The following is a 15,840-nucleotide window of genomic DNA, read 5'->3' on the forward strand; positions in this document are numbered from 1 at the left end:
AGAAGCCTCATGTTTGCATGTTAACAACATGCTACAGATTTACTGAGGATTGTCATGTTCCGGCACACAGTTCCATCTCGAGAATGGAGGAAATTTGAAATCCTACAAGAGATCAGGATGATGGCCAACACTATACCTGTACGAGCACCTCATTTGTTTGACTTCAAGTAAAAGGAAGTCTAACTTCTTGCCTTCATACAACCATAACACTGTTAATTTCTGAGCACATGGAACCATGTTAGAAAGAACAGCTATTTCTGTGAGATTAAAATATACAGCCCAGTAAGTGATACGTGGGGTGGAGGAGGGGTGGGTGGGAAGAGTGGACTGCCCCTTACGAGACACGACCTACAGTGTCTGGGCTTCCCTCCTTGCTAAAAGAAAGCAGCTCAGGACTGCAACACCATTTATTTAGCAGCAGAAAGCCTTTCATTAGTGTCAGCATCCTCCTGTACACTCAGAGACTTAATGCCTGCTCAGAAAAGCAATAGCTCATTTTGCATCTTACAGAAGGACAACTTATTGGAAAACCCAAGGATCTTCACAGAAATATGTTGTAGCGACAGTTGTGAGCATCTCCTACTTCCCCTCATTTAAAGGGGCAACCATTTTTCTTCCAGGTCTGTGCAGATATTGTGCAAAACTCCACTAGTCAAGTCAAAATGGTAGGAGAACGTTTAGATTATGTAGATGAAAACAGAATCCCATCTATTCTGAAACACTGTGCTCCTTAGAAACCATACCCACAGGATTTACTAGGAGCAGCTCTTCATACCTCCTCCTCTTTAAATTTACAGGCGCCAAAGAGCAAGTTCAGCATAAGACACTTGAAATCAGAGGCTTTACTATGCAAACACATTTTTCCCCATTAAAAAAAATAGATAAGAGGAAGATATAAACATCTTATTTATTAAATCAAATAGAAATGCAAAATATGTTTCACATGCCTTACATGGAAAAGAGATGAACTTCAAAGACCTTAAAGCAAGACTGTGTCAGTGGACACGCAGGAAACAGGAACATTATAAACAGTCACAAAAAGGAGGAAGGACTGGGGAGGGAGGCGACCTGGGGAAGATGGGCAGTTCCTCCCCACTCAGAAAACTCTCCTAAAAACAAGAATGGAGTTTATGCTGAGTAAGCATCACAAGCCTGAAATTAACTTTCAAATGTATGTATTTTGGAGGAAGTTGTCTGAAGAAGTACAATTGGCTAATAACTAGTCAAACAGTGATCTAAATTATTCATACCATACTCATATTAAGAGAACGTGGGCTTATTTTTGAACATTAGTAGGGACAGTAAGAGCATCAGAAACATCAAAAAAAGCTTTAAAAAGTAGGATCAATCTGTGGCCACACTGTGACACTGCTGTTAAAATAAGAGAAAAAGAAAAATAGAACTATTATTCTAAATATTAATGACTTTTTCATCCTCCAACTCTTCCTCCCTCCTACACAAAATTTCTAGGAAGCTGAAATGACAGTCAACAGCAAATACAAGGCATACACCAATATTATATTCCACAGTTTTTCTAAGAGTCAATAGTCCAGCAATTTTAAAGTGATCTATGTGCGAAAAATAAACACAAGTTTCTTAAAAACAGAAAAATTCACTGCAGCCTTAACAACTCCTACTTAAAAAAAAATAATCCGAGAATTAGCACAAAAATTTCCCAGTGGAGGAGAGATCAGTAACCGTGAGTACTCTGCCAAACCTGTGACTTGGTGTTGCAGAACTGTCAGCATCCCAAGTTTACTACCAGCTGGCAAGGAGAAAACAGATTATATCCCCAAAAGAAGTGGGAAAACCACTGTTCATAAACTGGTCTTCTGATACACATAAACATATGGTGCAGGTATGTATTCAGAGACTGCTACCTACAGCTAAGAACAGTCATCCCAGCATGACTAATAGTAAATGATTGACAGTAAAATGTGCAAGATTCATAAGAGCAGTTTTTAAAATGCTTCTGACTGCTCAATGCCCCTAGGCCCAAACTATCCCCTCATTAATAGTGTAAGTCAGGGCAGCTCTGGTTAAGTTACAGTAGAAATTGCTGCGCATGAGGATTTCTGTGTGAGAACGGTCTCTTGAATGACAGACTAGTTCAGTCCTGACCACACTACAATAGGGAATTGTGTTTAAACTATGAGTAATCGCGTAATCATCTCCCAGCATAGTACTTCTTTTCTGCACACATGGAATGTAAATGGCCAAGATTTACAACTGATGATTTTGCAGATTTAATGGATTGTATTTCTCTAATGGCTTTGGCAATGCAAACTCAGTTAAAAAAACACCACGAAAAACAAACAAACAAAAAAAATCTCACGCTCACTGCTGTCTGCTTTTTTCTTTATTTGATGACTTATCTGGCACACATTTAGGGTTTTCTAACAGTGCATAAGTGTTCAAAAACATCAAATTACTCGGGCTGGGGGAGAAGGGTGGTCCTATAGTTAAAGTGGAAGATACGCTGCAACAGATGATGAAGCTAAATCATGTTTGGGTAAATTTTAAGTCTTATGTCTCTGTCATTAGTCTAGAAAATAGAGCAGACAGCCCAGTTTCTAAGCAAGGGCTGTGAAACAAAACAATCACTAACTCTTGTAAAATGTCTTGAATTTCCCCGATGAAAACTCTGAAGAGGAGCAAAACATGAGCAGTGAAGTCACCTGCTGTTTAATGACTCTCAAAGCCACCATGCAGAACAGTTCAAGCATCAAAACTATCCCCAACCTGAAAGCCCAGTGGCACTACTCTCCCTTCTACCACCCATTGCTGCTTGGGACAGAGGAGCGTTATGAAAGCTGAGGGAGATCAGCTGTGGGGATGGGACAAGGCCTCACAGCTCTGAAGGAGTCACACTGGATTACAGAACAAGTCTCATCCAAAATCATGAGGCCTTGAGGATGAAGAATGAGGGCAAACACCTGGCCTCATGCAAACCACATACCTTAGTGCAGGGGAATGGTGGTTCTGCTGCTGTTTGAAGCACAGCCAAACCAGTTTCATTTGCTGTGAATGGCTGACACTAACACCACACACCAACATGTTTCAAGTGCTGCAAGAACCATACCGTACACAACGTTTATCTTTGTTTTTCCTCCCATAATGCACTAAGATCAATCCAGACCTTAAAGAATAACTTGCATAGTAAGAAAAGGTCATCAAATTTAATCATTTACTTTAAGCAGGCAAGCAAATTTGTAAACATTCAAAAGCGGCAGCATCCAAGTTACAAACAATTTAAGGAAAAAAAGAATTGAGATTATTAAGGTTCTTTATCCTCTCAAAAAATTTGGAAATAATCTTTTAAAACACTGCAAACATTGAACACTCGGTTATATCTCTTACAATCCTGCTAGTAGTCCTGCCTTCTGAGGGATTCTGCGTTCTACAAATGCATGGTCTCACAACAGCCATACTTTTCAACATTTGCTGTTTGGAAGTCAGCTACTTGAGCATTTCAACTCAGCTTAAATCCCATTAGCAAAGGGAATGCTTGTGTCTTGGTTCAATACCTCTTTAACTTCTGAGGGCAAAGTGTCAAAGAGGTGATCTTCCACGACAAGCCCGCTTTTCCTGAGAAGCTGACACTGCCCCAGTGTGGCTGGCAGACGGTCTATGCAGTTTCCCTTCAGTTCCAGATGAGTCAGCTGCAACAGTTGACCAACTTTATCTGGGATTGAGGTAATACAGTTTTGTCCCAGACTCAAAGTCCTCAACTTAACACATTTAAATAACTGTTTTGGCAAAATGTCGACTTTGTTTCCCGTGATGTGAAAATGCTGCAGATTTTGAAGCAAACCTATTTCCACTGGAATCACTGTAATTGAGTTGTAGCTTACATCTAAACACCTAAGTTTCTGTAAACTGAACACTGCGGCTGGTAAGGATTCGAGTTTGTTATTGGAGAGGTAAAGAGACTCCAAGTTCTTTACGTGGGTAATGGAGGAAGGAATGTTGACTATTTTATTGTGCCACAGCTTTAAACAAGTCAATCTTTTTAAGTGCTGGAAACTGATGATTTCTTCAATTGTGCGTATGCTGTTTGACTTTAAATCCAGTTCCTGTAAGTTAGAGAGGCTGAAGATGGCATGAGGAATTCTCTCCAGTTCACAGTTCTGCAGTTCCAACTCTGCAACATTCATCATTTTCTTAAGGCTATTCAGTACCACGAGCTTAGTGCCATCATTATGAATGACTAGTTTTGTTAGATGTGGTGCCACATCTGTGATATTGGGGGGAATTTTGGTCAAATTGCTCTTCACATGGAGAATTTTAAGGTGTCTCAATTCTCTGAGAGACTCAAGCCCTATCATTTTATTGTTTTCAGAGTTCAAATTGCCTATCAAGTACAACTCACGGAGGTTTTTGAGCAAATACACCCACGCAGGAATTTCTGCGACATCTGTGAACTTCACATAAAGGCATCTCAAGTGGTCCCGGAGGAAGCTGAAGGCCGTCTGCTCGACCTTTGCAGGGCAGTGGCACAGATGAAGCTCCTGAAGATTTGTCATCTGGGAGATTTTTGCTGGGATTTTCGCTTCAGGAATCAGCTCCAGTTTTAACACATCCAGATCAGTCAGATCAAAGACTGCATCGGGGACCCCTGACAGCATGAACAGGTGCAGCTCTTGCTTATCCTGGGCATTGCGGGAAACGTGTTGCCGCAGCTTTTCAAAAGTCCATTCGTGGTTTAAACTGATTTCACGTAGTTTGTTCTCACTTACCTCTGACAAAAAGACACCAAATCGCTTAGAATACAGCTGGTCGTACTGATCTACCATATGCAAAAGAAATGCAAAATCGTTTTTCACATCAGGAATATCACTGAAACTACTCTCTTCTCGGACCTTTTCAAAAGAGTATTCTTTTAAGGGTATTCGGAACAGCCAGAAGAGCGTGTAGAGGCAGATAAAGCCATAGACACAAATTAGAGAAATATAGCTGATCAGCAGCTTCTTCAACATGTAAGCCATATTGTGTGTACATTCAAACTGCGTGTAGCCAATCAGGTGTTCCACTTTGGGGTTGCAGATGTGTTCAAAACTAATGGTGTTGACAAAGTTCGCAGTATAGCAAAGAATAAAAATGAACTTGAAAGTCTTGATGATAGTCTGGCCAACATAGAGCTTGTAAATCAGATCGCTGTCCTCCACGTGCGCCCGGAACTTACGGACTTTCTCAAAGAGCGCTTTCGCTTGTTCTCCATCCTTCTTGTCTAAAATAGTGACACTGGGGACCTCGATCATTGGTTTGTCAGCTGAAAACTTGAAGCCAGACTTTGTTATCATGGGAGTGCTGGCACTTGGGCTTCCTTCATCGCTGCTAGTGGAAACATACTTGGGCAGGGACTGGGCACCAGTTAACCTCTGTTTGTTCTCCTCAGAGTCCTCACATGCTGTTTCAGACAGTGCTTTTGTAGTCCAGGGGGACTCAAAGCACTTCCCTAATATAGACACAAAGTGCTCAATTTTTGAGCAGGTCTTGGGATACTTGAACCAAAAATTGCTACTGACTATTAAAATAATGGTATGGATGAGAACAAGATAGGGGAAATACTTTGAATACCAAGGAAGAGCCAAATGATAGCACATCTGGTTAATAAATACATATTGCTGAAAATCCAAATTTGTTTTACGGCCTGAAGAATCCTTCTGCTCCTTCTTCAGTTCCTGACCTGCTTCAGTGGGTTGATACTGAGGAGAGGTAGCTCTGCTCAGAGGTACATCTGGTGTTACAGTAGGGGCACTTCCAAAGGAAACCGTTCTCATTGACGCGTCTTCTCCTTGACCAGTGGTTGTTTCAACAGTGGTAAAGTCAGCCTTCCCTGATGTGCTGGGCTGTGCTTTTGAATTTACAGTAGACTGCAAAACTGGCAAGCAGACCACCTGGTCTTTGGTCAGCTGCATGGTTCCAGCAAAAATGGCAACCATTAACATAACAACCGCTAGATAATCCATAAACACATCCCACCATGGTTTCAGGATACGATAGGTTGGCTGGATGTCATTGAGCGATGCAACTTCTGCAAGGGTAAACATTCCTACAAGAAAACAAAACCAAAATCAATATTGTTGACTGGTGAGCAGATTATTTTACTAATTAAAAAACAATCACACCGTGACATGCAAATCTTCAAAAGGTTTACATTTTCATTAGGTTTTGTTGCATGTCACATGTTGTCTGTCACTCCATTCAACAGGGTACTCTCAAAGGATACGTACTGAAACAGCACATTATTTTAGCATCAAAACTGAAGGAAGGCTTCTCACTTCAGGCCAGATGATATTTATGTAGCTTTGCCACCTGACAGCACAAGCACCAAGGTCTGCTATGTGCAAACGAAATATCTAAAAGACAAGTGCCGCAGCTTATGCGTGTTAACAACATGAACAGCAACAACTGAATCCACTGCACAAAATCCAATTCTGTAAAAATGGAGTGTTTGAGTCTTTGAAAATATGAAATCCAGCATTACCCTTTTTTTTTTTTTTTAATTACCTTGCATTTATACACAGAGTAGACAATGTTTGTTAGATGAGCACTTTGCTCATCTATCACAGTGCATTTTAGGTCTGTTATTACATTGTGAGCAAGGTCTCTCATTTCTTTTTGTCTAACACAGTAACAGTCAGCATCTCCCACTCCCTGCAATTCGGCATCCACGTTGATTAACAGATGGATCGTCTCCCTGTCTTTAAGCACCACCACTTAAGTGAAAGTCTTGCAGTTACTATGTGAAAACTTGGCACACAAATTTTATTTTCATTTTTTTAAATGTGTTTGGATGTTTTACAGTGACAAACCATTATGACCTGTTTAGCAGTACTTCATAAAAATCTTCCCCTTCCCCCCAGTCCATGAAGTAATCCTTCTTCAGACAAAAAAACAAAACAAAACAAAAAACAAAAAACAAAAACAACAACAAAAAAAAAAAAAAAAAAAAAAAACAAGAACACAGAAAACACCACCACCAACACAACCCACAACAAAAGAGCAAACCAAGAAGAAAAATAACGTCTTTAACTTTAAAAGGAAAATATTTTTAGATTATCATCACAGCCTGGTGAGCTGATTACCCTAAGATAGCACAGGAATAGGCTATAAGGCTTTCACTTTAATGTGATCATATGCACTGAGCACTGAGAGACAGAAGTGGTGAACTGGGTGAGAATCTAAACCTCTTTGCAGCTTTAAATAGCTAGCTTTGCTTTTTGTTTAGACAAAATCTAGGATTCAAGTTATCTTTTTTTTTCTTTTTTTTTTTTTTTTTTTTAAAGCTTCCTGTGCAAGCAGGATGTGGTAAAATCATCATTTTAACTGCTGAACTCATGACCCAAATTTGCCATTTCTGAAGTAAAACAGGCAGCTTGTATGCACACATGGAGTGGGGAAGGAGACAGGATGTACATTATCACTTGGAGTCTGCATCCCTTTGGTTGACAGAAGAGCAGCTCAGCAGAATACAAGATTACAGCAGGGGGTAGAAAGATGCCTGAGATTTATTACATTTAACTCGTAGCACATGGATTTGTACAGACCTGCACCTTACAAACCCCAAAGGACAGTGCCACAGGCGATGAATATACAGCGTGACGGTTTGATTATTCTAGCACACATTTCTTGTCATCACAGACCCTGGCACAGAGCTCACAGCGCTGGGATCCACAGGGAGAGCCCTGCTCAGCTCTCATGAGCTCTCACCAGCCATGTACCTGCCCGACATGGGGCCTGGCGGGGGCAGCCCTGAGAAGAGGCCGATGTCTCCCCGCAGCACTCGGCTCACTGGTGCTCTCTGCACGGCTGTGAAACGTAAGAGTTTCAGCTCCTCAGGGAATGGGCAGAAGGAACTTCCAGATCTTTCTTTACTTATTTTCCAGTGGGAAAAAGAACATGCAATACTCTTCCCCCACCAGCGACACAAGCTGCTGGGGTCTCACTGCCCTCCCTGCACGCAGCACAGCTCCCAAACCTTCCCCACTTGCTGCAGCAGCGCCCGGGGCACAGCACAGTGACACCCACAGCTGTCAGAGCCTCACCTTGCCCTGCTCCACTTCGCTGCCAACTCCCCATTCTCTTTCATGTTTCCAGGTGCTTACCTAGGCTGAGTCACTGTGACTGCCTGGCCTGCAACTGCTACCTTTGACATTTAACTACTATAACAATTGTGGGCGAAAGAATAGCATTAGTCAGTTGTGTTAATGGGAACGGACAGATATCAAAGGACCCTCCTAACTCCTAGCACAATTGCTACCTGCCCAGGCGGTGAGCCACAAAACAGCAGCACCTTCTTCCTGCATGGATTTCTTTTCTTGCAAGCTCTCAGGGATCTCTAGGCTGTTTTCACAGAAGTCTTGCTCACCTCAGCATCAACAAGAAATACCCCTCACCTGCTTGTGCAATTGCTCAGCAGGAGAGGAGGCAGAGCTGAGCACCAAGCAAGACCAAATCATGCCTGCCTCGTGCCCCGGCATACAAACAGCCATTCCACCTGCAGGGAAAGGTGGCAGGACGGAGAGCAGGGAGCAATGCTGTGACTGCTGTAACATATCCGTAGCTGCTGCTCTCCTCTTGGGCTAGCCTCTTCCTAAATGCTGCACTACCTAATTGTGGTGGAAGTTATGTCGCTGCAGTTTGGGACACCTGACATTTCACAAAATGAAGGTGATTTTGCTTTGCTTTTGCCACAAGAACGCTTGGATAAAGTGCTGAAACCCAAGCACTGCAGGCCTGTCTGCTCCAAGCAGCTGAAATAATGGGAAAGAATGAGAAAGCACAAAGTGGTTTTAGCTAGAGACGTAGGAAGAGCAATTATACTTAAATAAAGCTAAAAATCACCTCTATCAGACCTCTGTTTTCTGCATACACAAAATTAAAAAAAAGTTATGAAACGTGACAGAGCTGGTATAATCCTCTTTGTTGGCTGTAGCCAGTATGATCCAACAGGAGCTTTGCACTCAATGCTCTGAACGTGTCTTCTCCTTAAAGTTACCGGCACTCACGAAAGAACTGCATTTTGGCAGAGATCAGCAGTTACAAAACACATTAAAAAAACCTGTGTGGTATTACTGCCTAAAACCTTGTGCATCATCAAAGAAAGGCAGACCTTCTTCTAGTTACCAAAAACAATTCCAGGAGCTGAAAATAGGTTCCCCTCCTCACGTTTGAGATACGTAAATGCTCTGAACCTTAAAAACCAAAACGCTAACTGTAAACCTACACACAGTCTGAAGACATGTTCTGACTGACAAACTGCGAATAAAATCGGTATTTCTCCCCCTTAAATCCATCATTACATTTATTGGTCTTTGATTTTACTAAATTACTAACCATAGAAGTTTTACTAAGTTACTAACGATACAAGTTAATTTTTGTTTTATTCTTGCACATGGCCAGAAGTCAAAACATTAAGAGGTACTCAGAGCAGATCCAAAAGTGTTCTAATGCTTCGGGGCTTACTTTATCCAAAGTTAAACTACTTAAAACTTTTTAAACCTGCCTTCTAAGCCCACTCTCTGGAATATTTATTGGATTAGATATTAAGTATTTTTATTGCTAATTTTCACCTCCTTTCAAGGGTGCCACACTGGGGTTGGGGTTTCATTACAAGCCAGAGTGATGGCTAAGAAAAAAACAGATGAAAATTTCAGCCTGTATCTGGCAGGCACGAGCTGTGACTCACTGTCCTGTGTCTTCTGCCTTCGAGGCCAGTGTGGGCGCCATTCACAACACCAGTGAAAAAAAAAAAAAAAAAAAACACAAAGAATTGTAAGGCAGCAGCTCAGCAAACTGAAGAATAAAGTATTATGCAGCTGAAAAGCCAAAATATCTGATTTTTCATGTTAAAAACATGCGTTTATTTCAGCCCTTACAGCTCAAAAGGCACCAGGCACCAAGTGGACCTTGGGCATCAACAGAGCATGAGGATCAAATGACCCTCTTTCCTCTCAAACCGTTTGTCTCCCGTTCTGTAACTCAGATGACTCTCTAGGACAATCTAGGGTAACATCTGCTTCTCCGAGCTCCAGATCCATTACCTGCAGCTATCGACTGGGTGGTTTCCCTCTGGAGAAAAGAATTGCTGTGATGTAAGTGCATATAACTGTTGCAAGTTCAACTGCTTCTTGCTGCCTCCTCAGATGAAAAAGCTTAAATTCTGAAAGTAGAGAAGTGCTATCTTCCTTTTCATTGCTAAAGCATTATGGAGCCCTAGAACCAAACGCACTTAGTTTATTTTGCAGTTATATAAACACATTATAGGAAGAAACAACTGCAGTGAGAGCTGACGATGATAATACAATTGTTCTAAGTCACAGGTCCACATTAAGCCAGCAGGGGGTAACAACAAATTTATTAAATCATACTTCTTATCCAATTATATTTTTTTCATTAATCTTAAGGAAAAGTATGGTAGAGCTCAGAATGTGATTAACCTGTTGAATTCCTCTAAGAAATTCCAGCCTATAAATGCTGAAATACCAAGTGGGCAGACTGGGGTTATTTCCTAAGAAACCATTCTAGTTTAAATACAGAAATTAGAGGAAAAGGAAGCAGCAGATTGGTATGTCACTCCAATGTTTATTTACAACCTACTTCTTCCTGTACTAACTGATAAAAACTTCATCTGTCTGCCCCTGTAATTCACTGGCTCTCCTGTTTTAACAGCATATTTAAAGTTAAAGCAACTTCAAAATTAAAACAAACAAAACCAGAACCACAGCACATGAACCTCTTGTTTTACCCTCAGGTTCCCAAGAGTCTGAACAAGCCCACTTTGTCTCAGGAAACAAGAGGATTCTTGAGCTAGCCTTGTCACTGCAATTGGTCAAGAATTAACTAAAAACAAAAACAAAACAACAAAGCCCACACACAACATTTCTAGTCGTAAAGAAAAAAAATACTGCCGTGACCAAACGTATTTGCTCCCTTCCCACAGGAAATTAAGGAGAAGAAAAGTTTTCCCATAACTGAAAGGCTCTGCTTTCCTGCTTTTGATCAAGCCACCATAGGTTTAAATTTATTTCCTCTGTATATTTTATTATCTCTTTCCACTAGCCATTTCTACTTCCTTTGTTTTTCTACTTCTGCAATATCCTATTAAGCCAACTGGCCCTGGATGTGATAAGAACAGCATCCCAGCCAGGACGTAGTGAGTATCAGTGGATCTACAGACAATCTGCAACAATCAAGATGACACCGTTCTTCCTTTCTGTCCCACAGAAAGGAGCCCCAAAGCCCACGTAAAATAATGCATATAAGCATTCACAAAAGGAACTAAATGAATGCATGCTTCCTGAACACGCAGAAACATGCATTACCTGCACTGGTTATTCATTTCCTAAGAAAAGAAGTTTATAACAAACTGAAGGAGGTTTAACCAAGACACCAGAAGACTTTGGGATCTAATAGTGATGGATGGAGATTGCCCTTGTCACTGTAACCCAGAATATTACAACTTTTCCCAGCCTGGTTTGCTGCTCCCAGTATGCTGCTGAGGTACTTCCTCCAGATAGCTGTGGAGGAGCAGCAGATCATTTTAGAAAAAGGAGTTAACTCTGCTGCTTTATACCACAGTGGATTATTGTGTTTTGTTCTGCGTGACAGGACTCAAGTTACAAAACCAGTATAACTGCAGCTACAGCTTCTCTTCCATTTGTAAGCATCCTGGCAAAACAAAACCCAAAATTCAGCTAAACATGGATTTATGCATTCAATTCCTCTGTTCCATGAAAAACCCAATACACATTCCACAATAAAACACAACATATATATTCTTAAAGGTGTGTTTACCTACTGCTTGAAATCTGCTGCTGCTCCTTCAGCAGCTGAAGGTATTGCAAAATGACATCAGAACACAAGGACTACAGTGTGGCTTGGGGTATCAGATACTTCCCTGTTAGTGCTTTTGTGTCAGGAAGATCAGACAGATTTCACATAAAGAACTTGTGAAAAAAATTCCCCCTTCCCCCCCCGCCCCAGCAAATTAGAATGACGGGAATTCCTACTCAAACTACTTTCTTAAACCCACTGCCTAAGACATCCAGTATCAACCAAATCCACCAGTTGTAGATCATTTTGCAAGATATAGGCTGGTTTATTTTTGTTTGGCTACCCCTTGACTGAGCATATTCTTACACTGTGTTGACCTATTTTATACTTTAGGCTAAGCAAATTTCTACAGGATGTGATATTTGGCTTTTTAAAAATTAACTGCATGTGAACTCAAAGGTAGAATTTTAGGGACGGTATACCACAAAATGCTCTGTATACAAAACTGTTGATAACTGAATAAGGGGAAAGCAACAAGAACAAAGCTGAGAGTAGATTTCCTATAGAGAAAAACATTCCAACTAAAGAACAACAGTTCCACGATACCCTTTACGTATACACAGAATTCATGTGTACACAGACACACACATGGAAAAATACATTGCTGGTATTTGATACTTACGTGATTAAGGAGAAGGACTGATTAGCACTCACTGAGAAACAGAAAACGAAAAACACACGCAACTAACCCATCTCTTCAACTTCTCCATCCCAATGCTCAAATTGCACAACTATTAATTCTGGACTTTCCCTTAAAGGGAATATAAAATCTCACTGATACAGACTGCAAATAAATTCTCCAACTGGAGAGTCAGCATCTTTATGAATAATATTGACCAGACTGACAGTAATTCCATAAATTAAAAACTACCAAACCTAACTCCTTTCAGACTGCATACAGATGTGTTAGGCTCTAGTACACTGGAGATAAAAATAAGGTTCTTGCTTTATAGAACTGATGTCAAATTAGTACTCATTTACAAAAAATTGTTCTATGATTTAAAAAAAAAAAAAAATTTAAAAGTCTTCAAAAATTCTGCCCTCCAAAACTGGTCTTTTTCAGGTTGTATAACAATCTAACCTACTTTTGGATCCTGCTATTTAAGTGTTTACACTGAATCTTCCTTGTTTATCAGCTCTTTGGAAGTCTAGTGTTATACATCACTCCTACACAGATGGTTTTGTAATCAATGTGGTATTTAAAAAACAGTATTAGCAGCCATAATTTCCCTAACAATAAACTCTCAAATCATACATCATTCTGCCCTTGCTGTAAATCACCAGAGGTCTATCTTGAAAGTCATCCTTAAACAGAAGTCCAATGCTGCATTTCTGACTACTTCCCAAGAGGCACCCGGAGGCTATTAACACAATTAACTCGGTGTTCGCCACACGCGAGCTCCGTTTCCACTGAGCACAGAAAAAGAATCACTTCCCACTTGCCTGCTGTGCTATTCTAGAGCAATTCTCTTACGAGAGGTGCCGCTTTGACCAGAAGTACAAGCTTATGATTTTATTCACATTTATCCCCAGGTTTCAGGATGTAGTGCAGGGGCTCAGCTTCTTCCAGAACACCACTTGTCAATTTTATACCTTGAAAAGCTCAGAGAGATCCCAAGCTGAACATTCAGCAACGCTGTGCTCCTTCCTTACAAGTCAGTAGCATCAGAGACCATAAAGGCCGTGAGAGACAAAATGGGAGAAAGAAAAAAGAGTGGACAGGAGAGTGGTCCTCAAGTGGTCCTCCTGGTCTCTGTGGCCACTGAAGAGCTTGCCATGATAACTTGGTTCCATACAGTTCAAGTCAGATAACCATGTGTGATCTTACCATTCTGGGGCTAGCCACCCAGCAAGGTGACAGGCAGCAATCCAACACGTATGAATAACGAGGCTGGACCCCAGCAGGATTAAATACTGAACTTACTCATATCTCCAAGCAATAGCCTGTGAGTGCACAGACGTTGATAGGCAATTTCTCCTCTCTGGAAGAACATGAATCTCACAATACAAAACTACCTAGACAGAAATCTTAGAGCCAAGTAACAAATGGACCTTGCAGATGGCAGCACCCCAAACCCTAGCTCACTATTAGGAGCACCGTCATTACATCATACTGGCCCACCCGAGGACACACACCACCAGAGATAGAAACGGCGACAGTGGGGCACAGTGATCAAATTCCCTGCAGTGCTTTCTCCTTTACCTAAACAGAGTAAAGCAAAGACAGTGAGCAGACACTTTGGACCCCACTGCAGAGAATTCCTGAGGCACATCCCAACCAGTAATCCTCACAAGGCAGCCTGCCTCGTCTGTGCAAGACCCCCAGTCCAACAAAGCTCTTCTCAAAGACAGACACAACACAAAGTTCCTGCAGCTGATTTAACCTGTGCTGACACGGGTATTCAATGTAACTGAAAGTTACACCACATGATAAACTACAACGGCTGCTTGCACTCAGGTGTTAGACATCTAATCCCTTTGCCATTTCAAAATCTGCTGTTCTCCTATCTTTCAGCCAGTGATGTTTCTCCAGTGTTTTCATAACTGCTATCAGAAGTGCAGGAACACACAGAAAACATCTGGTGCTTCTACTGACCAGAGCACTTGGGGAATTTATCAAGATGCAAAAGCAAACTGCACCAAAATAAAAGCACATCTGGCAATTCCAGTCCCTACAGCCTGCTTTTAATCACACACACACAAAAAAAAGATACAATTTAAAAAGTCATTAAACAGACTGAAGGACAAAAAGGGAAAAAAATAGCAAAAACTCTATTTTCTTTTTAGTTTAGAAATCTGAAAAGCAGAACAGTTCAATGTTGGTTTCAGACCTTTAACATAAGTAAGCTCACATGGCTACAAAGATTGTTATATAAAATTACTTGATCTCAGGTAGAAACGGCACATAGCGACTCATGCAATTGCTCTGAAAAAATATTCTTTTCTGATCTACTGCCACACACGCTGCCAGCCTCTGTCTCATCTTGTTCTGGATTTCACTTGGAACTGGGGCAACTTCAAAAGCTGTAAGAAATTGAACTTGGCAATGAGTTGCTCATTTGGTGATTTTAAGCCACAGCCTGTGAAGATATGAATCTTACTACAGGAGATATTAGTACCTTTAGCTACACACCTTAAACATACAGCAAGAATAGGAAGGAGTGTCCAAAGAAAACAAAACTTATCACTGCAGTTCACTTTGCTGTAGGTTTTAAAAGTCCCTCGTAAGAGGGGAGCTTCCCCTCCACCCTGACTCATGGTACTTAAAATCTAGGTTTACATTCTGATGGGAATATGGTTTAGAAATGAAGTAAGCACGTTTACTGAGTAACCGAAGCCAGTTACTTTCAATGAATACTTTCCTTCTTTTCACTTCTAATGGATGTGCCAGCAACCTTGCACTGGAACATTTACAGCACCTTCACGGAGATCGAGGGCCAAGAGCAGACAAAGTTCCTTTAGCTAAAGCACAGGGTCCATTGTTCCCTACCTGCACTGGTTCATCTCTGCAGACAGAACAGCAAACACAGTGACTCTCACTGGGTTACATATTAAACAGAAGTTTCATACAGAAGATTTGCCCACAGATGAAATACTGCATTTGAAGTACTCCCACTGACACTTTCATTAGCTAAAAGTGATGTATGAGAGGTCACACAAATTAAGTAAAAAAAAATTAAAACAAAGGCAAATTAAAACACACACGCAGAAGCGCCCAGCGACACAAAAAGCTGCATGTAAACACCAGCCTCCTACTTGCATATCAAAGTTCCTCGTTTCTGCCAAGATCTGTTCTGTGGCAAGAGCAGAGTGAAGGTGTGCCAGCACAGCTGAGAACCAGGTTGTGCAAGCACGCTTTTAAAGGGACAAAATTCAGACTAAGCTCATACCCAAACATCATGCAGCTTCTTCTCTCCCCCCCGGGAGAAGGGGTGACTTCCTCACTCCAGCTGTACAGCCACATCACAGAAACCACTCAGGATAACTACAAGGCAGCCT

The 15,840-nt window shown here is 41.2% G+C and overlaps 1 protein-coding gene across 5 annotated transcripts in view; it reads right to left on the reverse strand.

Annotated features, from left to right (window-relative positions):
* Positions 1–893: 893 nt before the first annotated feature.
* LRRC8D (leucine rich repeat containing 8 VRAC subunit D) overlaps positions 894–15,840 on the reverse strand; it is a 51,633-nt gene continuing 36,686 nt past the window's right edge. For all 5 annotated transcript variants that reach the window (XM_082765885.1, XM_082765884.1, XM_082765882.1 and 2 more), the window contains one exon: positions 894–6,055. In XM_082765885.1, coding sequence (XP_082622011.1) covers positions 3,483–6,053 — 2,571 coding nt within the window. In that variant the 5' untranslated portion in view covers positions 6,054–6,055 and the 3' untranslated portion in view covers positions 894–3,482. The remainder of the gene's footprint in view (positions 6,056–15,840) is intronic.

This window comes from Aythya marila, assembly GCF_965140915.1.
Source record: "Aythya marila genome assembly, chromosome: 8".
Lineage (NCBI taxonomy): Eukaryota > Metazoa > Chordata > Aves > Anseriformes > Anatidae > Aythya > Aythya marila.